Consider the following 27643-nt stretch of genomic DNA (forward strand, 5'->3'; position numbering starts at 1 on the left):
GAAGAAATTAGGCCCTGTCAAGAATATTTTGCAATAGATACAATTTTTCTTCCCAACACTTGTTTTAATTGCTCATATTGGGAGAGAAGAACATTAAGTTCCCAGTTTTTATGTACCCAACATTTTAGAAATCTCTTCCTCCACCAACCAAAGCAGGGAAAAATGTTTTGAATGTCTTCTCCAATTTCAAATGGTTTTGAGTGAAGAATCCTTATCCCAGTTTCAGGAGCATTCTTCTTTTGAGACCATCAGTACAAGAGCATTTTAGAAAAAAATTAAGTGAGACTAGTCTGTGCTAGAATTAGTAGCATCCAAAAAAAAACGTGAAACTGAGAATCAACTATAACTCAAGTAGTCTTATTTGAAAAACAAACCTGGGGGAAAAAAAAAGTATGCAATAGTTAAGTCAAAAGTACAGCAGAACTACACATGACCGTATTTTTGTTCCACCTACACAAAACAAAGTTCAAAGTATTTCCAAAGAAGCAAAATCACGCTTAAAAAATATTTATGAAAGGTAGTGCCATATCCTCTCAGAAAGAACTCAACATTAAAAAACGCTCACCCTAAAAGGCTAGTTGAAAAGAATTTGGGAATTCTCAATCTAAGACTGCAGCAGAAAGGCAACAGAATCCTATGCTGTGTACCCAAAGAATGCCTTCCTACAATTTTCAGATAGTTTACAATCTCAGAAAACATTTTAGAGTCTGATTTTCAGGTAATTTAACTCAATTAGGAAACTAGAATCATTGGTTTGTTTCTCATGCTGACTTGATCCTTAGACTTGCTTTCCTTTTCATCAAGGCACATTTAGGATATTTGCAAGACTAGCACTTTGTCAGCCATAAAACTGCTATCTTTCAAGATATATCTTGAAAACACACCATGGGAAAACACGTTCAGCATTCGTAAAACTACGGTTGTCATGATGAAATCATTGGTCCCCCAAACTACAGAACCTGGCAAAGGGAAGACAGACTTCTAGACACCTCCCTCTCCTGTTTCTTTTGATTCTCAACATCCAAGGTTTTTGAAAAAGTTTCACAGAAGTTCATGAAAAGGTTATCAACAGGCTCATGATAGGGTGTTTGAAGAGGAACATGCAGCTGCCAATTCCTCCACCTTTGTTTTCCCTCAAGTTATTTACCAAAGCCATTTAGCAATTCACCAAACAAGAAAAAGAATAGTTGGAATAAACATGAACAGCAGTTCAAAAGCATATTCCATTTCCTAAGCTCCAACACACTCGCTCTGGTCTGCTTACTGGCCAAAGCAAACCCACACGAAGACCTAACAAGTTCTGAATTACTGTTCTAATGATAGTCTGAGCATGTTATTTTCACTCCACATGCATTTACACCACATTCTCTACCAGATCAGAAGACACAAAATGAGAAAGCGATGAACAGAAACCTTCCAGTTCAGGAATATCCAGAAACAGTAAGTCTGAAGTACCTCAGTAGGCCTAGTGAACCCTTGAGAGTTAGAGATGCATACAATGGATGTCTCTCCCCTCCTGTGACAATCCTGCCTATCCAGCTGCTGCTCACTCTGGAAAGAGTATTGCACCTGCACAGGCTGTCAGCTGTCCAGAAGCTTGCAGGCTGCTTCCCAAAGAAATAGGTTAACAGTGCCACAAAAAGTGGAACTGCTGACAGACAGCTGCAAATTCTCTGTCAAACTTTACAATTCTTTACTTCAAGTTTCTGTTCCCTTCTACAAACACCAGTGAAAAGGAATTCAAACACAGGAACAAAACCAAGACTCTCATTCCTTAGGTATCTCCCCAAAAATATCCATAACATAATTCATAATCCTTCAGTCACAAACGTTTGAGCTTATAGCAGCTTTGCCAATCTCACTGTAGATTCCAAGACTCTAAGAGCCAGAAAAAGGAACATGATATGGCTATAACCAAAGGGTAAAATAGGCAAGCACTAGTTACAGACTGCGGAAGGAACAAGTTTTTTCATGGTCCTTCCATAAACTTTAAAGAAAGCTAGATGCTCTCTCTCTTTCAAACTACAGTGTAGTAAATTAAATTAATTTAAAATGTATTTTCACCATCATAACATAGTTTTACATACTGATAGTAAACACTCATTTTTATGATGTGTTATATAAAACACAAATTCTGTCACTTCCTAAAACTCGCTAGTTTTAAGTTAAACTTACGATTGTATAATGTATTAGAATAAATTAAATATGGATAGTAAACAGTGCCACAACCATGGGCTTAAGAGCGACAAAATGCTACAGTGAATTCACCACATTTGCTTTCCTCTTTCCAAAACATCCTATCTGAAGCCTTTAAATAAAACAAACCAACAGTTTAGGGAGAAAGGCAAAGGTACAGACAGAAAACAGAGAAAGGTAAAGGGACTTTAGGAAAGAAGCAATCTGTTTGAAACAAGGCAGCCACTGGAATTTGCAGCAGTATCTATATAAAGTTTCATGAAAAATGTTCCTGGGGGGAAAAAAATTAAAAAAAAAAAACTACAGGTGTGTGTCAGGAGTAAGTTAAAGGTGTGTTCTAGAGAACCAGTAATTAACTGCAAGCTTAAGAGGATTAATAAAACACTGGCTTGCAGTCCATACATCAACCTATGACACTTAAGGTTTCTGGTTTCAGTTCTGTGATTGAGGAAGAACATTATTTGTTTTAGTGAAGCACCACCTTCAGTTCTGGTTTTACAATCACTGGTCCCAATTTCTATGTTCATTTTTTTAAAAAATAAAATAGAATCACCAAACAAGTATCATATCTCCTCGCTTTTTAAGTAATAGAGTTTAAAAGAAAAATTTATGGACGTATACGGAATTTCTCACAGGATCACCAACTAGCTGAAGCGATCTCTGAAGACCACCTGGTCCAAACCCCACTGCTCACAGCAGGGTTAACTAGCAGAAAGCAGTAAGAAGCTACAAAAGAATACGCTGCAAGACGTCCCAGTGTGCCAACTTCTGAGGTGCAGGAACAAACAGGGCTAGCAACTAAGAGACCACCTTCCTCAACTCCTGCCCATTTTTTAGGAGTGTGTAATAATGGTACTTCCTGGTAAGAAACAGAAGCTTCATTTTTGAGTCCTAGGTACTACTTTCTGGAAAAACAGGCTTTTTCTTTACAGGAATTATCAAACATTCAGTGATGCACAACGTGCCACCAGCCCACAAGGTAGTTATATTTAACATATCATTCTGACACCTGATTATCAAATTGGTAAACTTTCTTGTTTACACATGTCACAATTTGGTATTTCCCAATTTAGGGGAAGTCCTTCTTTATTTGTCAACAATTTCTTCCAGGCCATATACCATGCCTGCCCTGTCACAAACTGTCTATAACTAATTTGTCACTAAAGAGTTATATACAGCAGAATTAGGGTACCACATAAAAAGCTTGCTCTCTTAAAGTCCTAATTTCAAGAGCGTAAAACAATTAGTGAAGATGTTAAATTATTTTCCAACTGATACAGTCCAATATCAATATTTCTTATTTAAACTACTTGTTTTGAAACTGAAGAGCAAAGAGACAGCTACAGGAAATGTGTTAATTTTCTTCTATCTGCAAGACCTAGGGAACACCAAAAGGCATGAAAAAACAAAAAAGTGTGAACAGACATAGAAGATTCAAAGAGCAAGTTCCAAAAAGTGCAAAGACAGCAAGTAATGTTCAGGGACACGACTTTGATTTTGAAATTGGTGACCCCTGATGTCATTGCCCTTAAAAAATGCAAAAGGGATTAGAAAAGCTTGCATGTTATGTAGATCTTGACTGTAAAGCTTGTCATTCATTCAAGATTTTGACTGACTTCAAGAGATTTTCATCAGGATGCTTTGGGACACATGGGTTTGAAGAGAGTACATGGCAAGACTACTAAATAAACCAAAAGAGCAAGAAAGCAAGTAACATATCCACTCTGGAAGTATGAATATTAGCACGAGGGATTTTTCTGGTTGTTTGAATTCATTTGTTATTGCAGCATTCAAGCACTGAGTCGTATTAAATCCATAAGAAGAATTAAGGAGACAAAGTTGTTCCTCCCTAGCCGTCAAGTAAACACTGACAGTTACTTGGCACCCACTAAAGACACTGACTTATTTAAACTGGACCCAAGACTGAAATTGTCATGGACATTCCATATCACACTTCTATATTATGTATTATAAAATAAGATTTAAAAAATCAATTACTTTTTTTAAGCTATCTCCTAGCTTTCATAAGCTAATGGCCACATTAATAATAAAGAACACACTATACTGCAAACACACTAGGACAAATGTAACACAAGATGTGCAATTCCAGTGACTTCAGTAGTCTCTTGAACATGTTTTCAACTGAAGTTACATTAATAAAAATCTTAAATACATAATAGCTTCAAAAACTACTCAAGTGTCGAAGTTATGAGAAATCAAAATCTTCAAGGAATGTATCTGGATTCCTATTTTTGAGTTTCATAGTTACTAGAGATAGATGAAGTTCAAATAACTAATATAATCAGCTCTACGTCAGAAATTCAAATATCACAGCAATTCACATTTTCCTCTGTCTTGCAAATGCTCCTTAGAGAGCCATTCTGGCAAAAAAAAAAAAAAAAACCAAAACACCAAAGCATTGATAAGCAGTTGTAATACAAAAATCTCAATGAATTTTTAGACAGCTATGAGTAAACTCCAATAGAAAATTCTTCCCTGGATACATCACTCTTCCTCCAGGGAAAAATGGGCTCCGAATATCTAGAAATAATAGGCATTTGTCAGAGGCTTTGAAATTCATGCTGCCTAGATACAGGTCAAAAATAATCACATACAAATATCTTAAGAATGCTTTTTCTAGATCTATCTAGGACTGCAAGAATCATTAAATATCAATTAAAAAGGAAACTACTTGTTCATCTTCCTACAGCTGGACTTCCATGCATTAAATCTGAGGTTCAATGGGATTTTATTAATTACTAAGTATGCTTTCTATTGCATAGCTAATTATTTGAACTGATTACATTAACCTTTAAAGGACAAAAAGTATTAGTACAAATAAAATGCAATGTTAGGTTCATTTGTGCATCATTTGAAAACTTTAAATTACATGGGGGATCATCCAAACCAGAACAGAAAAATTAGCATTACACAAATATCAGAATCAGATCCCACAGCCCTAACAACTGGTCACATATTCCATATTAATTTCAAACAGTGCAAAAATATTTGCTTTTCAGTCTCATATTCCAATTTCTACACCTATTCTATTCCATCTGATGACTCCTTAAGCTGCTAGACTTTAGCAGGTTATAATTTTTTCAAGTAAGAGACATTAGAATGAATGACAAGCTTTACAGTCGAGAACTACATAGCATGCAAGCTTTTCTATTCCCTTTTGCATTTTTTAAGGGCAATGACATCAGGGGTCACCAATTTCAAAGCAATTTACATTGCATAAATTATGCACTGAGCTGTTCTGGCTTATTTTTTTCTGAGTTTTGTGTTCATCCTTACTCTACACTTACATATTAATTTTTTGTAGCGAAAAAAACTTCAGTACCATCTTGGTACGGTTTTTAAAACTATTTAATCCACATCAATTAACCAAACCTAAATATCTAAACTTGGCAATACTAGAAACTCAGCAATCCCTTTCATCATTTCCTTCCATTAGTCTCAAACCCCTAATTACAAGAGCATGAATGTTTCCAAAGCACAAACAGCAGAGACAATTCTTTTCAAAGGCAAAAGAGAGTCAATACAATTCTTGGTTCCAAGTAATTAAAAGGAAGAGCATCAGGAACACCTTTGCTTAAAGTCCTCTTATTTCCAGCAGAAATAAAATTCCATCCATCTCCAAAGCCTATTAACCAATATTGCATACTTCAAACACTAATGCCGAAATCCAAACTGATTGCATAATAGAAGGTTTTGCAAAAGGCACCTATTAAAATTTCTGGCACCAAATTATTAGACTAATTAGATTTATAAACTTATCCAACCCAGCAGCCACTGTTCTACAGAATTACATGGCTAGTTCAGAGTAGTTTAGTCTTTTACTGTTGGAGCGTTCATCACAAGCATATCCTGCTGCATCCAGGAAGCAGCACATACAGACATTTCTTACATGCACATATTAAACATCATACAGTACCATAAATATGGAAGACAAAAAGACAAGATTAACACTTGTAAGTTCAGCACGATGCTCCAGTCAATGACAGTATGGAAAATATTTCTGAAATATGCTAGCCAGTCTAATTACATATACCTAAACATAGTATAGCAGCTTAAAATAACAGGCTGAAACACATACTGTTAGAAAGCAGTATCTGGAGGAACAGGATATACTTGCAGCCTTGGCTTTATCTTCCTTCCTGCCCCTTCTCACCCACCAGTGTTTAGAAATATTCAGGTGGGGAATGTTTATTTCTAAAGAACATACTCCTTTTAGTCATAATTATCAGCACCCTTTCTTTATCCTGTATGTTTGGTACCTAACCACCTTCATGAGCACAGTCCTCCCATGCAGTCAAGCTTCTGCTCCTGATCTTCAGAGGCCATATTGCTCAGACATATATAAATTGCTGTCTCTTTCAGGATACAAAACAAATCCAAAAATCACAAATCAATGAAGCCACAACTTCCTCAGGCCCCTTTTTTCTTCAGATGCTTTACAGATGTATCAACAATGCTATGTCAGAGAGGATCAGGTACATTTTCTTAAGAGTAGAGCTGCACTAGTAGTTTACACATGTAACTGCATCACCCTCCTCAATCTTTAGCAGTTTTTCTTCCAAGAATATAAAATGTTCATGTCTGTGCCTCTTCCAGTAGACATTAGAAAGATGCGTCACATGGTAAGGATTTTAGTCATTATTCCTTTATGGATACTTTATTCCACTTTCAGTAATTCTGCACATATTTTCTGAAAAGTTTAACATATTCAAAACCTACTGAACAAGTAATCCATCATCTTAGTGTTCCCAACAAACACAGCATATTACAGTACCACCCAAACAATAACATGGTGTAAATGACTACCCAGCATGAGGAAGAAAAATTTCCTGAATAGTAGTTAAGGTATAAATAAAACACTTGGCTAATCCTATTTTAGACATGTTAATTAGCATATTCTAATTTCATATTCAGGACACTTTACTAAGGCTACGGAAAGGTACTATAGATCAACTTATTACATAAAATAGGTTACAGACAAAAAAACATGCATGAAGACTAGAAATTCATGCCAAGACACTAAGTAAAAACACATTTGCTAACTGGCTTCATACATTAGCTATATGCCATGAAAAGACTTGGAATGTATTACACTGGATTTTGAATTTTGTATTTTCAGAGTAATGCCCTCAAATGTTACCTTATGTGGCAGCAAACATTTGAAGTAACATTTTCTATATAGTAAATACATACTACAGTTACTTAATGACTTTAATAACTGCAATATATTTTTTAAAAAAACTAAAGTTTTACCAAATTTTTTATAATTAAAACAAGATCAACAGGCTTCCTGCATTTCTAAATTTACTACTCTTTTTACTGTTAACTTGCAACACCATGCATCATTTCTATATAATCCAAAGTACACTCCACTTTAAAACCTAACCAAACATCCTCTCCAAACACCAAGTATAACACCTGAAAAGTCTGCAGACTCCTCCAGCCTCTGAAGTAGGGGTCTGGAACAGGTGGTGGGGATCAAACACAATACTAATATTTAGCTGGAGAGAAACGGCAGATCCATTACCTGGAACTTGTCTTAACCCAGGTTTGGACACAAGTTCTTCCCACAATGGTACCCTTTGGGGGATTCACATTCAGGTCTTGTCTAACCACAACACTCGTATCCACAACTGGACAAGATACAAACCTCCTCCTCCACTGCTGAATGGATTAAAACAAAAATACAACACAATGAAAAGAAAGCTATTTTCAATGTATTTCAAACTAGAAGTTATAAATAAAGTCAGAAAAAAATAAACCATGCCTAAGTAGATTACTTTTCTCCTTTAGGGTTTAGTGACCTGTGACGTGCTTCCTGATCTGCAGAGAATCAGATATGCCAGCAACTCTGAAGTCCTGGAATATATGCTCCAGTATTTATTAGCAGCATAAAGTCAAATTCCTACTCTATGTTAATTACTTAAAACATTTGAAAAAGGAGCACTGTGATGAGGACGTATTTTTAAAACTTATGCCAGATCTCAGAGTCCTAGTTAACTAATTTTAAAAAAGTAACTCCTAGTGTCCTGGTTGCAAAAATGACCACAGAGAGACTAATCAACCTAAAACGTCCAATTCTCTTTTTTTTTGTTTTGGCTTGTTTTTGGTTTTTTTACTGTGAAGACCATTCACAACAACTTTGGTAATAGCATTTACCCAATGCAATTACACATGGAAGCACAGGAAACATTTACCATCTTTTATTCCAAGTCCTTTCCACGCAGCAATAAAATTGAGAACCTTGTAACATTAAATGCTTGCTAGTTGCCTATTTATTCATTAGCAACAGCTAGGAGTTATCCAAGAAACCCTAAGAGGGGTCTTTACAACAGAAGCGTCTTTCCTACCCCAAGGCAGGATGTAAGTACCAAGAGTAGAGAAAAGCAGAGAAGGAGGCTGCTAAAGGCCACCCCTCCCTCTGGTACCAGCAGTGTCCTGCAAAAGGACAAACACACCTCAATTGCATCAGGCAACCAATAAACCTACTTGTATGTTTAGAAAGAAGAACTGACCTAGAAAGGCCTACACTGTAACCTGACATGCAACTAAGAACTTGAAAAATACACAAGCAGGGAGAACAGAAAAATCCAGCTACTGAAATTATTTCTTTTTATCTCACTGGTACAGTGACCACTTGACTCTGTACAGTTGAGTAATTCTTTGCAGCTATCTACCTACATGCACTCCTATAATCAATATAGTTATTTTGTGCTGCAAATAATTCTTTCATGTTTCCACAATATTTTAAGCTCACTTTCAAACATTTTACTAAATAGGCATATAATTGGAAAATTTCAGAAAATTTAAACTTAAACAGAAATTAAAATAAAATTTAAACAGACGCTTTTGAAGCTTTAACATTTAAGGCACTTTCTTCTTTTACAGGCCTCTTGGATGTTTGCCAATGAGGCTCTAATGTCAATGCTATAGCATCCAAAATGCTATTTTGAGCCATTGCTGTGCTGACCATTACATTTTTCAAGCACAAGAACAGCTTCCTGAAAAGTAATAATTGTGAATAAGTGTTTTTGTTCTTAATGAAACCACAAATATCTTGCTTCTACTTACACAACATCTTAATTTCTGGTCCATGCTTTGACAGAGTAGGGCAAACTTTAAAGGTGCAACAACCTCTAAACTTTTTTTTCCCCCTGTAGGTCTCCACAAGATCTTGGGGCAATGAGCTCTACAGACAAAATCTTAATATTAGCCAAGGCAATTTTACCTGTGGCCTCTTGTTCCCAAACTGTTTGAGGGAACATAGGCACACACAGCCTAGATCATAATATAAGCTAGTCCTCATTTATAATTTAAAGCACAAAAAAAAAAGTGAACGTGCCATCACAGCTTTAAGGCTCCTTATGAGTCAATGTCTCAGTCAAAAGTCTGATGCAGGTTTATCATTCAACTTCAGAGATTTACTCCTTGGTTTAGATATTACTTGATTGGTTCATTTTGAATTCCAAAAGATAATGTAGATTATCTTTCGTCATTTAAGAAAAATACACCACAACTCTATTTTGAGATGTTGTAGGACAGGCCTCAGCAACAGCAGCTTTTTGTTTTCAAAGAAATTATATTACCGTCTTAATTTACAATATGGACATTCTGTGCTTTTTATCTGTCCAAAACCAAATGATCCTTCTGGCACATTTGACAAGAGATCTGAACTCTCAAACACACTAATTCACCATAGTGATAGTGGGTGAGAAAATCCTCAGGAAGGCAAAAATGACCAGGGTAGGACACTCCACTGAACTTGAAGAATATATGAGTGATGTAAGAGAAAAGGAAAGCCAGACATTGGCTCCACTTAGTACAGACACCAAATGTTTGGAGCAAGCAAACCTAGTCTACAAGGACACTACAAAGGCCTTCTGGTTCAGTAAGAATTTATCAGAAGACAAAGATGTGAAAATAATACAAATGGAGGTCTTACAATCTGACGAAGAATTAGCAGCGCACCAACTTTAGTTAATCCCTCATATCATTCTTTTCCTTACTCCCTTTTATTGCTTCTACTCTTCATACTCAACAACAGAAGGGTCACTTTCCTGAACCCAAGTATTTACTATTTATCAGCAGTCTTCAAGTAAAGAACAGCAGATGCTGAACCAAACTGAACAAAATGGAAAAAGCACACAACACAAAGGTGAAGCAGAAGAACTCTAAGACATCATCCCAGGCTTAGAAATGGGATGCATTAGTTCATGCAGCATAATCTAGCTCGGCAAATTTTGCATTTTGCCAACATTATCAGGCAAGAAGCAGAACAAAGTTCTGAAGCCTGTACTTCAGCAAGTAAGCAGAGCCATGTAATGAAGTTAAAATACCAACATATCACACTAAGCAAAGAAAATACACTACCTAAGATCTTGCAATACAATTTGTACATACAAAACATACTAACCTAGGAAACCTACAATTAACATCAAACAATTGCTTCTATTGCTTATAAATCTGTATTGCCTTGGCCTCAGCAGTTAAGCATTGATTAAAGCAATCACTTCCAAGGACATATGGCATCCCTACAACACTGTCATACCAGCCAGATGCCACAAAACCCACTCCAGCTGGCCAAATGCTTCTCCACTAGCCACTTCTCCCCATGGCAGTGGGCCTCCAGCCATGAACTATTAATATATTCTTCCACCCCCTCCCAAGAAATTATACTGAAGCTAACAGACATACATACATTTCTACACACCTTTCTTCTAGGTAAAGGTTCAAAAGGTTTTAGTAGTTAAAGACTTGGAATCCATACAGCAAAGTGCTTCAAAAGGAAGACCTCAATCCAGGATTTCCAAGTCCTTCACCTCACAGGGTTCTTACTGAGCCTTCTCTTCAGCACGTCTTCTTTCTATTATCAGTTACTCAACTGGGTGAATGAACTTTATCATCCTTCAAGAAAAATCTATCTGCCAAGTCAACAGCATCCACAGTGACATTTCTGGTGTTCATTGCTATGTTTCAAACACACCTTCTATTCAGTTTTCATTTTCAAAACAGCCAGAAGCAAAACGTTCTAATTTTCACGTTTCCTATCTGTGCCATCTTCATCAAATCCACATCAATACTTAGAGAAAAAACTGCTTACTTCACCAGAAAAAAATACACATCTCTTCAGACACAGTATTTCAAACCATTTCTTACCAGTTTGAAATTAAAAACAACCCCTGTTTACCACTTAAGAACAATCTCACAGAAACTAGTCACATTCACTGACAGACACTATAATTAAAGAGTATTCAGACATGGCTGGATCTTCTTTCATGAAGAAAAAAGGCTACTTTCCCAGCAATTATTTTTGGTACAGTTTTCTTGTGGTCACATTAGGAAGATGAGAATACCAATGATAGTTACTTCTTTTAACTTGTATTTCTGAAAGAAAATGAAAATCTCTCCAGCAATCTCATGATTTCTGAAACGGCTTTGTTTCTAAATCTTGCCTCTTCATCAGAAGCAGACAACATAAATCAGTCATGAAAAACATGTAACAGATGAGGAAAAAAAAAATTTAAAAAGGGTTACCCATATGCTTGAACAATTCTGCAATGAAACAAACCATTTTAACAACATCACTTTAAACGCACATCTTGGGTTAGAGTATATAACTTAAGTTATAAAATGCTACAGAAAATATTTGTTTCATTTAATGATTTTTCATATTGTAATTAAATTTTTTGAGAATGGTATCCAGAACAGAAGTTTTTAGTAGAAAATGCATTAAGAATTTCTAGCATATAATTTACACAAACCCTACGTATTCATATTACAATCTGCTACAGACAACCAAAACTTGTATTTGACCAACTGTGAGCACAGACCTCACACTGCCAAGCTGCACACAGCTACATGGCTATATCATTTGATGAATACAGTATGTGTGACTCTAGTGATCACAGTAACAAAAGCACAAGATTTGCCTGCACTCCCAAAGGCTACAAGGCCTAATCCAGAGCAACCTGACAGCAACTTCAAGAAAGGATTTTTAAAGAGTAAATTCACAAAATCACGGGATTTTAAAGCCAAACTAGAAAGATGGATGTCAGGGATTCAGGTAATTGCATGGTTCTTATATTGATCTGACTTATCTTCTGACTAACATATTACATAAATTTCATCATTTAACAAAAAGATATCCCAAGGCTTGGGTGCATTTTTGTTCTTTATTGTTGTTCTTGCAATATAAAATATTAATATAAAAACAATTAGAACATTTTAGATAGTTACAAAATGTACATGTTTCTAAACCATTAAGAATGGTTTAGCCTATTATGTTCAGAGCTTGGAATAGGAGGAAACTTTTTTAAAATAAAATTTAGAAAAAGAAAAAAAAAAACCCAAACAGGTTTTCTTACACATCTCTCCAGATAAAAAGTATTAAGAAGGAGGCATGTTTAAATATGTAATATCAAGACAAGCCTCTATCTGAAAATACATATGAACACTTCATACAATTTCAATGTCCTTTACAAAAGTCTTTGGAGAACTTTTTCAGAGACAATATTTTTATTCAGTAACTTCAGATGAATTAAAAAAAAAACAACAACCTGTTCTAAATATTTTAAAAATTTGGACAGTAAACATACATAATAAAGATTCCACATTGGTTTCTGATGGTCAGACAAATGCAGGAAGTGAAGATAACTACACCTGTCTGCTATAACATGCTAGTATTTCTTTTTCCCCTTCCACAGATCACAGTGCTCTAGAAGCTGAAGGTATCTTTATGCAAATCATTATCTTCCATTCACATGTTAAATTCCAGTGAAACAACTGGAATAATAATAATAATAAAAGACTGCTCAGTTTCTTCTCAACCTCCAATACTACGAAGCACTACAGATCTACACACCCCAATGGCAATTGGTGAGACCTCCTGAAGAGGCTGACCCGTGCCTCTGGCAAAATGGCAGCTCAATTTTCAGTGCAGCACTATTCCAGAGATGATGCACTTCATTAACAGAGTACAACTCCACAGGAACACAGAGATTACTAATCCTGCTTTGCTGCTCTGTTTCTACATAAACCACTGAAAACATTTAGAATTTTGCACACTTTAAAGCATCACTTCAGAAGCTGTATGGAAATCAGACACCAAGTCCTTTGACATATTTTCTGCTCTTTGTTATAAAGCAGCCAGCAAAACAGAGCACCAATTCACAACACGGCCTTTTAGCTACTATCCCACAAATAGGAAGAGGTTGTACTGCCAACAACTGCATATACTTGACTGACACACTGCATGTCTGACAGTATTTCAAAAATTGAAATGCCTTTCCCCACCAGAAAGAAAGAAGAAAACCAAAGCCAGCATCATGAACATTTCTTTCACACCTTCTACCCTCCCTTCTCTCTCTCCAATCAAATACAGGCTCAGAAACTCCTCTTTTTCACAAGCAATTACAGAACTGGAAGGACTCATACACTTGGAAAGAAAAAAAAAACAACATGGAGGCACAGGAACATCCTACACCAATCCCTGAACATTTATGAGCAATTCGACATTTCACCCAATTTGGGATATTAGGCCTACTAAAGAAACACTTGGCAGTGCAATATGCTGATCCATTCTTAACATAATAACCTCATTCAGCAGATTAAAGAGGTACATTTATACCTTGAATTCATTTGGGTGCTACAGTAAATTATTTAACAAGTACTTAAAGTACGTACTCATTAACTCATGGTCCCTTTTATTTCCACTTGGTCTTAATTTGTAAGACTGCAAGAAATGAGACTGTAAAAGCAGCAATTCTTTCACCAGTAGGTTTACATCAGGTTGTTTTATTTAAAAAAAAGCTTTATATATTCTCATATGCATACATACAGGTAAGGAACATTAAGAATTTCAGACCAAAGGATTTCAAAAACAAATAAATCAAGATGCTCAGGAGACATTTCAAGTTAAGGCCAGGTCAGGATTTTTCACTGAATAGCTTATAACATAAACAAACGATAATGCTAAATATAAACTAATTATTACCATAAAATCCTTCCTTAACAGATTTCAGAGATGCTTATAGTCTGATAATCCTCTACTGAAAGTGACATCAAGGGAGAATTACAACTAATACGATGCACAAGTTGACACACACACACAATAATCATGAAACATCCTAAGTTGTTCTCCTTCCCTTTACATCCCTTTTCTGTATGGCAAGCATTACAGCATGAACCCTCACAAAATCCTAAAGGGAAAGAAAAGCATTCCACTTCTGTCAGGCTCAATCTGGAAGTACAAATTAAAATGCTGTTTATAGTCCACAGACAGACTTCCTCAGAAAAATATGGAATCTTTCATATGTTACAAAAACACATTATGATATTTCAACACACATACATCCAGTAAAATTATGAAGCTTAAATAATCTTCCAGGAAATCTACAGAAGCTTTTTTTTCCTTTTGCTTATCCCAGCTCAGTGGCAATATATGCCAAACAAGTCACTCATTATTCAGATTCTGTCTGAGAAGTTTTTGCTTGCTTTTCTTATAAAGAAAATTATTTCAAAACTGCAGTCACAACAGACATCAAAGCAATCATACATGAATTACTGGGTTAATTTTTAATCACAATCTTCCTTAATAGCTATAAGAGCACTAAATATATAGAAACACAAATTTAATACAGTTACATTCTGACTTTTTGATTTCTACAGTTTCTTATATATAAAAGCTGACTGCCAGTCATCATGTCTGTCATCTATCCATGACTGTGATGGAATTGGGTGAAATGAAGGTCAGAGGAAGCTTAAGAAGCATTTAAGTTTTCTCCCATCGTGACAGGGATTTCATCCCTCTACACTGCACAGACTTCAAAATGACTGGAGAAACATTAAGAGCTATTTCTATTATTGTATTTGTTTACAAGGATTTAAAGGCAAACACCATTTATAAACCAGCGTAAGCAACACTTAATGGATACCAAATTCAGAACTTAACACTTACTCAACTAGAAGGACTACTGACTAAAAATATAAGCACCAAAGACAATTAACATTCAGTTAGTAATAACTAGGACCCACAACACAATAGATTACAAATAAAGACTAACAACATCTGCAAAAAGATGATGTAACTTGCATTTGATCCACACCTTGTGATCTTACAGAAGGAACCCACCAAGTGTAACACAGCGCATAAAGGAACAACCATACAGTAATACTACTGCATGTTGAAATTATGTTACCTGTGTAACTCATCATTAAGAGCTACACTGCAGTACCGTAGGAAAAAAGAACCCTATTATTAAATGCATTAAGATGCTAAGGCTATTGTTGAATGTGTATCCACATTTTCAGCAGCTTTCAGTACTATCCCTAGTACTTAGCACAGTACTTTGACACTGTTGCTTAAACAGCAGCTGGAGAAGTTCAAAACTCAGTAACATACCAAGAAATCAGAGTCCTGAAAATTTCCTGCTGATATCCATGCTAATTAAAACAATCAAATACATACAAACAGAAAACAAACAAAAACAAAGCAAGACCAAAAAATGGAAAAAAGACAAGACATACTAACAAGGCTGGAAAATACTTAAATTTCACAGAAGCTCAAACAAGATGCCCAGCTGTGTCATTTAACAAACTTATGCAGAAAGTTATAAAACACTCTACAACCAACTTCCAGCTGCTATCAAATCTATACCTTACTAGAAGTACTGCCTGTATTTTTTAACAGACTTTGGTCCCATTCACCTAGTAGTAAGTTCATCTCTAAGTCTAAACTTAGAGAAAGTCCTTCTGCTGCCTGTTTTAGCAATTTATAAAATGGTACTTCTCTACACTCAAAAGAATGGATTATTCAAAAGCATGTAAAGAGATGAACAAGATATCCCTTAAATTTAATTAAAACAACTACAAAAACATTTTCTGAGAATTTTCTTGAGGAAAAAAAAAAGCATTAGTGGTAGGTACATTTGTTTCTCTTTGAGAACTACAGTAAGCTCCAAAACTCTGTTAAATTTCCAAGCCATAAGGATAAACAAAACTACTTCTTACTCTGCTCTTCTAGCATATTTTCAAAATTGTACACCCATTTCAGTCTGTACAATACCTACAAGCCCCAGCAAGGAAGGCTAATTATAAGGAATAGTTTGCTTTGGTAGCTATTCTCTGTTGAACAAAGAAAAGTTACTTTTACTGTTCTGGACCATCACTAACCCTGTGCTGCAGAAAGAAACAGTAACTGGGACAAGAACTTCAAGCCTGAATGCCCACAATTCTTAAATTTACATCCTGATTGTCAAAGGTCATCAATATAGGAAGCCTCACCAACATTTCAAAAGAGTGTAATAAACCATTAAACATGAGGGACAAACATCTAACAAAACCCAGTTGAGAAGAGTAGAAAAAAAAAAAACTCAGGAGTCATTTCTGGTACACAATAATGCCAAAATAATTTATAATCAAAGTAATTGTTTGCTCAAAGAAAACAGTGAAAAAGTTCACCGTGGTTTTTTGTTTTACCAAAATATGTTAAAGATCTTACTTCTGCAAGTATAAAAAACTTCATAAATTTAAACAAGTTCTCATTAGTAAAGCATAATGATGTGCTTGAACATGATGAGTATCATTCTTCATCTCTGCACAGCACAAATAACAGAAGTCCTCATTCAGTAGGTACTAGCAAGTCACTTCGTCCATAAGGTAACCAACAGTGATACAACACCTAAACTACCACAGGCTCTACCACCTGCATGTGTGGCATCATTATAATCCCTGCCTGCCAAACATTCATAACCTCTCAATATCTCTCTAGGGAAAGCCAGCTCCAGTGGAAGATGGAGATTTTTGCATATAACTGCAGCCACAAACCAAATCCTACTTCCAACACTCACAATGTACAATGGGTGTTTGGAGGCTTGCACAAAATGAGCTGATAAGGATTTCAACACCACTGACTGTAGCACAATTACTATCTTTGTTAGCAAATTCCAAAGGCAGACAAAGAGTTAACGTGCTCCCAGACATTAAAGCCAGAAGGATGATCAGGTGCTCTAATTTGATACCATAATTATGCTGCACTTCCATCATGCAATTCCTAAGTCTGAATGCTTTAGAACAGGCTAAAATAAATAAAGTGCTGTATCTCCAGTCACTCAGGAACTCTTTCCATCTTAGCTTTAGGCTATGGTTTCCTGTTCAACCATGCTAAGAACAAACTGGTTTCTTATTTACAGTCATCATTACCATGAAATAATTTACTGAATAATCGTACCCCTAGTCCATATTAATAGCACTGCTTTTGGTGGCGTAAATGCAGTAAATAAAAAGTATAGGCCCACTTAAAGAAGTTTTCAGTCATTTGTTAAAGTATAATACATATTACACATAGTACATTTTAGTCTTATAAATTAATCAAAAGAATAGAAAAAGAACCAGTGCATTAAGTCAATGAGAACAAAGACACACTACTCCTTTCTAGTAATTTTTATGTTTCATCTACATCACACTGCAAACCCAGATCACAAATTATTCCCAGAAAGGTCATAGCAAGAATACACTTGCTATAATTGCACTGATATTCAGGTGTGTGCAGTTTTTTGTTTAAAAGACCATAGTAGCAATACTACCATTTACAATTAGATGTACTTCCTAAGCTGTTAGGAAACAGGCCTGAAAAGGATTATTTACTTTATTACCATCTGTAAGATGAACAGGTTATAAGGGGTCTTTTTGTAGCACAGGTGTGCTAACCATACGCCTTCTTATTTATGCCTAAGCAAGATACATTAGCATATTGGGGGTTACTAGGTTGGGCGGGGGTTGTTTGTTTAGGTTTTTCAGGAGGAGATGGTGGTGTTTGTTTTTTAATTATTTTCCCCTCCCACTCTGCTAACTTTGCTAGCTTACCACTGACAGAGTCATTACTCTGTTCCCCATTATCTAGATCACAGTAACTTGTAAAGACTGGAACACTTCACTACCAATCCATTTGTCAGTGGCTTTAATTTTCATTTTCAGATTAGCCTGTAAAGAATGCAAATCCTGAGACGGTAACAAAGATTGTTTTTCAACATTAAATACTTTAAAATCTTGTTTTCTCATTTTCACATACGCAGATGGTTTCATATTTATGCACTGCTCCAAAGAACAACCGAAACTGCAGTGCTAAGGAATGGTTTCTAGAAATCAGTTGAAGAGATTAATTTCTCAGCATCTGCCTGAAATGCTAAATTACTGCTTTTACAACCTGTAACCTGGTATCTGTTGATTCTTCCTATCTTGAAAGACAATGCAATAGCAAGCACTGCAGTAAACCTTAATTCTAAGTGTATCATGGCACACAGAAAATGCATCTGTAAAAGACGCTAGGAAAAGCTCCATCAAAAACGGTATTGCCACCCCCAGCTGGTCAGCAGACATACAAGGTGCAGACTCTAAATTCCGCATTGTTCTTTACTTAGAGCAGAGCTAACAAAGTCAATTCCACCGACAACAGATCTTTTACTCCATCAGATGAAGTGAGAAACTGGACTTGTCAGCATGACACAACAGCAAGCACATTTTCTTCATCAAAAGTTCTCTCTTTCTGCTCACTTGACTTGCCATTAGTGAGGTTAACAATTTTTTCAAGTTCCTCAGAAAGCTCAATTGAAGATATGAACAGATATTTTTAACAGTTCATCTCCTAGAACTCAAATCACGTGATTTTCAAAATGGTAGCAAGACTATGAAGCAAGTTTAAACTCTGTAAAACAAAAATAGCACCAAAGCCCCTAAGATGAAACAAAAAAAAACCAAAATCATTATAAATCTATGTTAATCTACCAGAAATCCTTTGTTGTAAAGTATCTATTCCCTTTCTCATCAAATATAGAGCAGCAAAACTTCCAGAAAACAAAAAAGCCTGTATAAACGTTAAAACCACTTACAAAATCAAAATAAGTATGCAAAACTTCACCAAAAATATAATTGATGCATCCAGTTCTACCTTAATTCATTCACTACTGCTTACTAAAATCTTCAAAAAGTATTGAATTAGTCCATATTGTAAATGTAAAAATTTCACTTGTAAAACTGTAAAAATCTCACTTCTACCTGGTCAACCTTTCCACTATGTAGCTGCATACATGTTGAACATTAATCCAGCTTCCTGACTGTACTTCACTTTACAATCTAGTACTAGTTACTACTGCTAGAGATTTCTCAAAGGCTGCTCACAAGTCTTTCGATTCTCATATTCAGCTTTAATCTTCCAGCTGCTCTACAACCTTAGCAAAAAGTAAAAACACACATCCTACACAAAAAAAAACATTTCTAAATGGATCTTTTAACAAAAGTTTATCTTAAAAAATAATGAGATTTTCAGATAATTAAAAAAAAACTTTAAATCTCTATGCCTGTTTTGCATTTATCATCCATCATCTTTTTCTCCCGTCTCTTCAGCTTCACTGAATGACATGCACAAACAGGTGAACAAAACTTGCACCAGCCTAAAGAATGCAAAGAATTCTACAGGAAATGTCAAGGACAGGGAGGCAGTTGTTAGTTCTCTTATCCTTCATTCACAAAATCTGCTTTTGAGTAATGGCAAACAACATTTCAGATTAAGTTATTTTTAAATTCACTTACAGCAGCCTTTGTAAATGCTGTAAAACATGTTAACTTTTAAAGTCTTCACTTTACAGGTAAATTAAAAATTATGTAAGTCCATACAAAATCTTACTGCATGCCTGTACAACAAAGCATTGTCTAAAAATATGTAAAACTCATTTTGCAACGCTAAGTATAAGTACACAAAAAAATTCACTTTGATATAAACATGCATTCTTCCATGCTTAAATATCAAACATGTGAAAATAAAAGTTCTACAGCTCTAAAGATGAAATACTAAACTCAAAAGACCCTGTCTAAAATTAGCAAGATTTAAAAACTGTAGTGAAATGAATCAAGGTAACCACTCCAAATCCAAGAAACTATGTAAGAACTATGCACTGAGACCATACCATGGCTCAAGCTAAGGAGAAGGAAAAAAAAAAGTATTTAACAGCCAAAAAACTGACCTGCATTTTTGTCAACCAAAAAATTAAGAGATGATGAATCTACCAACACACACAAACATCTATGGCATACCCAACAGGCTTAAGAAAGAGTAGTCATAAGAACTGTGTGTTTGGTGATTTTGTTGGGGTTTTGGGTTTTTTGTTCAGCAGTTTGATTGTTATTTTTCTAATACAAAACGTACAGAGTAGTATTCATATTCTCTGTTTATTTATTAACATTTGAAAATTAATTTTCCATATGGCATTCTGCCAAGTAGCTCATTTTTAATATCTAATCTTCACTAAGACTTGAAATAAAAGTCATTCATACTGGGGAAATAAAGGTTACAGTTCTCAAAAGAGATACACGCCACACTGTCTATATTTAAAAGGCCATGCCCTGATAACAGGCATAGGGAGAGCTGCAAATGGTGTTCTAAAAACTGAACAGACTTAGAGATACTGGCATGGCCTTAAACGCAGTTATATACAGGTTTAAGGAAAGCTGGGAGTTAATCTATACAAGGTATTACATGGGTCAGATGCTTTTTCAAAGGCACGCTAAATGGAATTTTACAGCTACTTCGCTGGCCCAATTATGTCATCACTCACTACTTTTCTCCTACCTTTTCCTCTGCCAGGTTTAGAATCACTTGGGATGTATTGATGGAAATCTTGAGTGATATATGTGTGTGCACATAAGACCGAGAGAAATGGGGATTTCAAATACATATATTTACAATACACCTGCTTCTGAAATCCTTACATCCTTTTACAATATACTTCACTTTACCTCCTGTAAAAGAGGGGATAATCTAACAAACCAGCAAAAAATTAACTAGAGAGATCCCACGGCCAGAAAAGGGGAGACAAGCAGAGTAACAACATATCTTGCACTGCCTTTAGTGAGTAACAAACTTTTAAGCTCCAGCCCAGAATTCCAGTGAAGATGACAATAGAAGTACCCTGCCCTGAGATCCCCTGGAAGCAGAAACAGAAGCAATCTCACTAGGTTTTTAATGTCACATACATATATACATGGAAACGTGCTGCTGTAAATTGTCCGACTGTACGCAAAAATGACCTGGCCACTACTGCCATGCCAAAAAACCCAATTATTTTTGGTCTCCATTTAATAGAGTCATATCCTGCTTTGTGTAAAGAATGTAAATGGTTTTCCAACTGCAGCTAAACAAAAGTGTAGTCTACCTGGAGATGACAGATTGAACAAAGACACAACGTGCATGGGAGAAGAAAGGATATGATCTTTGTCTAGCCAAACAACAGAGGAAGAAGGTATTTCTGGCTATTGTTACCCTGAGGGATTTAAACATTCTGGAAAAACTACCAATCATGTCAAACTGTTAACATATGCTCTTAAAATCAGGGTACAGACATATTCTAGGCGTCATTTTCCAAAACACTAAGTATCAAGATTATGATTCTCCTATAGGGCTAGGATCCCCTGAAAGCTTAGGGGGATTTTCTGGTTGATAAAAGAAAGTAAAACCAAAAAACAACAACCACACAACAACAAAAAACAAGTAACACCACCAAACACCAGTGAGGCCTGTGAAGAGAAGGATTAGTGTCTTGGTTTACAAAATTCAAATGAAAGAAAACCAAAAAACATTTCTGAAATGCTAGCAGCATAATGGTGACACTGTTGGCTTTAACACCTCAATCTGTCTTCTACCACCTTCATGTATTTATTGACTAAAAAAAACATAATCAGAATGCAACAGTGTTGGAACTTGTCTTCTAGCACTCCTGGAAGACAAGCTGCTACTCATTATAGTTCTCTGGCATCTTAGATAGAAGTGATGAAAGACACTACAGCAGTCAACACCTTATGATCAACATAATCAGAGACTGCTGATAGAGTTAGGACTTTCAGTATTAAGAAAAGAATCCAGCCTCTCCCAGCAACCCATTTCATTTTAAAAAAATAAAATAAATAAAGTCTAGCCACTGGTATTACTCCTGATTTAAGTTATGGCACCATGAAGGTATTTAAAAAAGCGCTTCACCTCCCATTGCTATGGCATTTTTCCCAACTTGTGTTTAGTGCCTTGTTTCCTCACCCTAGCCTCAGTTTTTCTAGGGTTTTCTGTCCTGCTCCACATTCCCAAGATGGGAAGATTCATCTTAAAAGTTATTTCTCCCATTAATGTAGCTTCCTAGAGAAGAAGTTCTTGGGAAGAAGCAATGGTCTTCCTGGCCACTCGCAAACCCGTATCACAAAAGGTCCTCAACACATTGAGGACTTCCACACATAATTAGTATCAAACCATCATACTTTAAAACTGATGTTTTAATCAATTCAGTCTGCACACACAACAGTCTCAACTTCCCTGCACACACTGTGAAAGAAATGAGAATATTCATATGCATGTACTGTTAAGACCAGGCAGTGGTCATTTACTTGAAAAGGTAAAGGTGAGAGAATACATGTACTTTGAACTGGTGAAAATGGGACCAAAATATGCAGCTTTCTTACTCTAACTGCATAGAATTGGTGCGCCAGATTCAAAGGTTCACCACCCTTCAGCAGGCCTGTGCCGATCTCATCATGCATTAATGCTTTAAAGCAAAGCCATCAAGACCAAAAGTACCCCATGTTCAATTCAAAGAGCCACAACAATGTTGGTGAACATCCCTTATCCCACCATACTCATCTGCCTTAAGTGTCTCTTGGCTGTCAAAGAGATTTTTAAATACACCACAGAATCACAACAGGTTCAACCTTAGAAAAGTCAATACTTTTAAAAACAGAATCTAAGGCAGGACGAAGTCTAGACTTAATCCTATAACAAATACATACCTAAGAATAAATATTAATTATTTCTGTATAATTAATAATCTAAACTGCAATCACCACTAGTATTTTCACACTCTACAGTATTCTTGTCTTCCTCAACACAATGGGAATATACACACTGAACAGACCGTTAAGCAGAATTTATGCACACAGTAGTTTCAAACCATAATCAATACAACCCACCCTTTCAGGAGAAAAGTAAGTTCTTTAATACAATATCTGCATGTGCTGAGACCTGAGAAATAACATTTTAATTAGACCTAAACATCACACTGCTTCATTTCACAGAATGGCTGTAACAAGACCTGCAAGTTAGTGCAAATCAAACTATCAGAGAGTCCATCTTTTAATAAAGTTACAGGCAGTCTTACCTCTCATCCTCACCATCTACAAGAGGCGTTGTCAACGGCAGCACCTTCAGCGGGAAGAGGGACGCCGAGGATGGCATGTTGCTGCTACTGCCGTCTGAAGCAGCCGATGTTCCACCACCGCTCTCAACGCTGGCAGCTTGAGGTAAACCCACCAAGGAAGGTTCTGTAGGCCGTCTACCGTCTTCCATTTGGCTTACAATGGACTGAGCTAGTGATTGTGCAGGGAACTGGGTAGAGCTTAGTGGCATCTGTTGCGGCACACTCTGTGCCACTGGCATACCTATACTTGTTGATATCAAGGGAGGCTGACTAACACTTTGAGCCAAATTGCCGTTCTGCACAGCTGAAGCCTGTGCTATGTTCTGTGGCTGTCCCAAACCTACAGAAGCAGAAGGTATGCCAGGAGGCACAGCTGAACCAGCTTGACTCGGTGCAGGAACAGTACTGGCAGAGGGTATAGGGCTTACCGCAGGCAGCTGCTGGCCAGTCATCCCTTGGACTACAGATTCTACTCCTTGTGCCTGTGGCTGTACAGGTAACAAGGTGTTTTGCTGAGCAATGACCATTTGTTGAGGAAGGCCTGCAGTGCTAGCCTGTAATCCCTGCTGCATTATTCCTGTCTGCACAGGCTGCACTACTTGGGAAGATGGAGGAGCAGCCGTTGATGGCATAACTGGAGGTGGAATTTGGTTTGTAGCAGATGGTGGTTGCACCACAGCAGATACGCTTCCTTGCTGCCCAACATTTAGTATTTGACCACCGGCAGCTACACCTGGTATTGCTGCTGGAGCATGTGCAACAGGCTGAGCTGGGGCAGCAGCTGGATGTGCTTGCACTGAAGGCTGCATGCCCTGTGCCTGGGCAACAGGAACCGGTTGCCCAGCTCCTACTCCTGTAGAACTTGGTTGCATGGCAGGGGCTGGAGTCTGAAGGATCTGCTGATGTTGAATGTAGTCTGGCATAGCCCCTGTGACAGAGTTCTGGTTCACCGGCTTAACGTGACCCGCAGCCATCTGCGTAGGAACTGGCTGCTGCTGCTGTTGTCCGTACTGCAACTGCTGCTGCTGCACCACTGGCAAAGTCTGCACAGGCTGTGCTGGCTGCGAATACGGCAGCTGCTGTTGAGCCATACTCTGAAGAGCAGGTTGCTGGTGGCCCAGAGACGGGGATACACCTAGTATATTAACTGGGGCTGGCTGAACCCCAGTAACAGTGGTTAGACTGGCCTGTGCAGGGGGTTGGACCCCTGGCTTCTGCTGTGGATAGTTTCCTTCTTGAGAATGCAGCTGGACTTGTGCAAGCTGTGATTGAGAAACACTCTGTGGTATACTAGATGCTGGAATTGCTGGAGGAGCAGCACTGCTAAAATCCATCTGCTGCGGACCCACACCTTGAAATGCTTGCTGCTGTACCACAGTAGGTGCTCCCATTTCTCCACTTCCCACACTTTCTGTATAGTGACTCAGTGTGCTTACATTGCTGCTAACAGAACTCCCACTGGTGCTCTCCCTTTCAGAAGTCACTTCAAGCGGGTTTTGTTTTATCGTCTCTACTGCTTTGTTTACTGCTACTCCCTCCGAAACTGCAACAGTGTTTTCTTTATCATAGAATTCAGTGCATGTCCATCTACCTTTTTTGAAAGGTTCAGAACTAGAATCTAATTTTACAACTCTAAACCTTGATGTGCCAGATGCAGGCTGCTGCTGGCTTGATCCCACTGCCATTCCTGCAGTTGGATTAGTAACATTGTTAATGACACTAGAGGAAGCACTCGTACCATTGCCAACACCACTCAAGATATTCACATTAGCACTGCTGCTAGCTCCAGACAAAGCATTCACATTACCAGTACTCATGATGTTGCTTAAATTGATAGTACCAAGCACATTGCTTGCCACACTAGAACTACCACCACCAACATTACTTAAGGTACTAGCTCCAGCAGCAGGACTTATACCTAAATTGCCAGGAGTACTTGTAGTGCGGATATTAGACACGGCAGATGCCGGGGAACCAGTGGATGATGCAGCAGAAACTGGTGCAGTTGATATAACATTGTCAGAGCTTCCAGTTGTTGATAGTTTTCTAAACGATGGACTGGGTGGTGGTCCTCCAGAAATTGGGGCACTACCCACCCCAGGATGCGATGGATGATGGTGTCCATGATGATGGTGGTGAAGATGGTGGTGATGATGAACATGATGGGGATGAACACTTCCATTGATCACAACACTCTGCTGTGGGTGATGAGACAGAGGAGCATGCTGCTGAGGAAGATGAGGCTGGTTTGGAGAAACAGCTCCAGGAGTCTCTGCCTCTTGGAAGTTATTTAGAGTTTCTTCAGAAGAACTCCTCTCAGGTTCTCCCAAGTCAGTGGCTCTGGATAACGACACATCCAAGATTTCTGAAGATGACAGGTCTTCAGTGTGAGACTCATCCAGGTCATCGTAGCTTTCTGTATCCTCAGCTATGCTGTTATTAGAGCTCATACTAGCTGATATTTGGGCAGGGGTCACACTGGTAATTTGAAAGCCACTTTTCTTTTTCATTTGAGCTCCAGTCTGTGCAAGGGGCTGTGGCTGGAGCTGAGACTGCGAGAGGAGGTTCAGGCTTTGTGGATGAGGGGGTGTCGGCTGTGGACCCGCTGTTGAAGCTGCTGCAGGAGATGGAGGCGGCGGCTGGACCAGCAAAGGCGGCTGATAATCCTCGGCGGAGAGGGCAGCGCTCCCAACGCCGGTACCTGGTGCAGTGGGAGCAGTAACGCAGCTGCTGCCGCTGCTACTGCTGCTGCCCCTTCTAGGAAACATCGCCGGGTGCGCCATCTTCCTAGCACTAATGTCTGCGGCTGAGTCAGGCTGGTGCATTGTATCGGGTGTATTTTAAGAGTGCAATCCCCCGGTATGGAAAGAGACAGACACACACACACACACACACACACACACACACAGTTAGCTGTATGCTCAGGGCAGGGCAGACACCACCACGCACAATCCACCCCCCCCCCCCCCCCGACTCCCGCAGCGCACGGGCTGAGGCGGCTCGGCACAGCCGCTCACCACCACCCCCCTCCCCTCCCCTCCTCCTCCCCTCCGAGACAGGGAGGGGGCGAGCACCGGTCCTCCGCCGCCTCTGAATGTGACACTTTCAATCCTCCGCCATTCACTTTCTTTCTCCCTGCCACCCTTCCCCCCGCCTCCCTTTGATTTCTACCACCACCTCCCCGATCGGCCGCACCCCACCCCCTTCCCCAGCCCCCCGACTGCGCCTCTCCCGGGAGGGCAGTCGCCCGGCCGCCCCGGGGGCGAGCCCCTTCCTTCTCCCCGCGGAGGCTCCGCGGGGCGCCGCGGCTCGCCGGCAGCCGGCAGCACCGCCCTCCCTCCCTCCCCGCCTCGGCGGGGCGAGGGCAGCCGGCGGGCCCGCAGGGCAGCCCGGCGAGGCGGCCGGCGCCCCTCGCCATCACCGCTTCTACTAGTAGGAGGAGGAGGAAGGCGCAGATACGTACAGGACTGGCGCACAGCAGGGCGGCAGCGGCAGGCTGAGCCGGGCAGGGACATCCCCGTCAGTGGCAGCCATGGAGCTGAATCATTTTGGGTATTATAGAGACGGAATTAGGACGGAAGAAAAGCAGCAGCAGCAACCCGACAAGAGAGTCCATGAAAAGGAGTGAGGGAGGAAGGGGGAGCCAGCCAGGCAGCCTCTCTCTCCTCCGTGTCTGGCTGTCTCTGGAGGAGGCTCCGCTCCGCACGCTCTTCCTTCCCCCTCCGCCGCCTCCTCCCCCTTTATAACAGGCGGCACCCGCTCGTCCTCCGCAGAACCGCGCCTGGAATCCGTCCTCCTCCTCCCGCGTGTGCGTCCGCCCCGTCCTTTCTTCCCTCAGGGTCTACTCCCGGCTTCCCCGCCGCCGCGGGTCTCTCCCTCCCTGTGCCTGCCCCGTCTCCTCACGGAGCGCTGGAGGAGGCGCCGCGGGGGGGAGGAGGGGAGAGCTCGCCAAAGGGGAGGGCGGGCGAGAGACAACGTAAGATGGCGGCGGTCGCTGCGCACGCGCGCCCCGCCGGCAGACATAAAGCCTGTCTGGCCGGGGCCGGCGGAAATGGGGTTCGGCTCGCGTGGCGGAAATGGCCGAGCGCCGCCGAGCCCGCGGCGGGTGGGGGTGTCCTGGCTGGGGAGGGGGCGAGGCCGCGGCCATGGCGGGCGGCCGGCCCCCCCCCCGGCCGCGACTTGTACCCGCCAGGTGCCCCCTC

The 27643-nt window shown here is 39.1% G+C and overlaps 1 protein-coding gene across 7 annotated transcripts in view; it reads right to left on the minus strand.

Moving 5' to 3' along the window:
- TSC22D1 (TSC22 domain family member 1) overlaps nt 1-27424 on the minus strand; it is a 92623-nt gene extending 65199 nt beyond the window's left edge. For 3 of the 7 annotated variants that reach the window (XR_015771853.1, XR_015771852.1, XM_088051337.1), the window contains exons 1-2: nt 26905-27423; nt 23403-26257 (exon numbers count right to left, since the gene is read on the minus strand). Coding sequence is in view for 3 of the 7 variants with exons in the window: in XM_088051337.1 (XP_087907463.1) it covers nt 23403-26224 (2822 nt within the window). In the remaining 4 variants the exon portion in view is untranslated. Of the gene's footprint in view, nt 1-23402; nt 26267-26904 lie in introns of those variants that run through there. The other 4 variants (XR_015771850.1, XR_015771851.1, XM_005516385.3 and 1 more) reach the window with 3 other exon arrangements.
- Nucleotides 27425-27643: the final 219 nt, after the last annotated feature.

The sequence above is a fragment of the Pseudopodoces humilis genome, chromosome 2, assembly GCF_049639895.1.
Source record: "Pseudopodoces humilis isolate 2021_Gansu_Grassland_sample_001 chromosome 2, ASM4963989v1, whole genome shotgun sequence".
NCBI lineage: Eukaryota > Metazoa > Chordata > Aves > Passeriformes > Paridae > Pseudopodoces > Pseudopodoces humilis.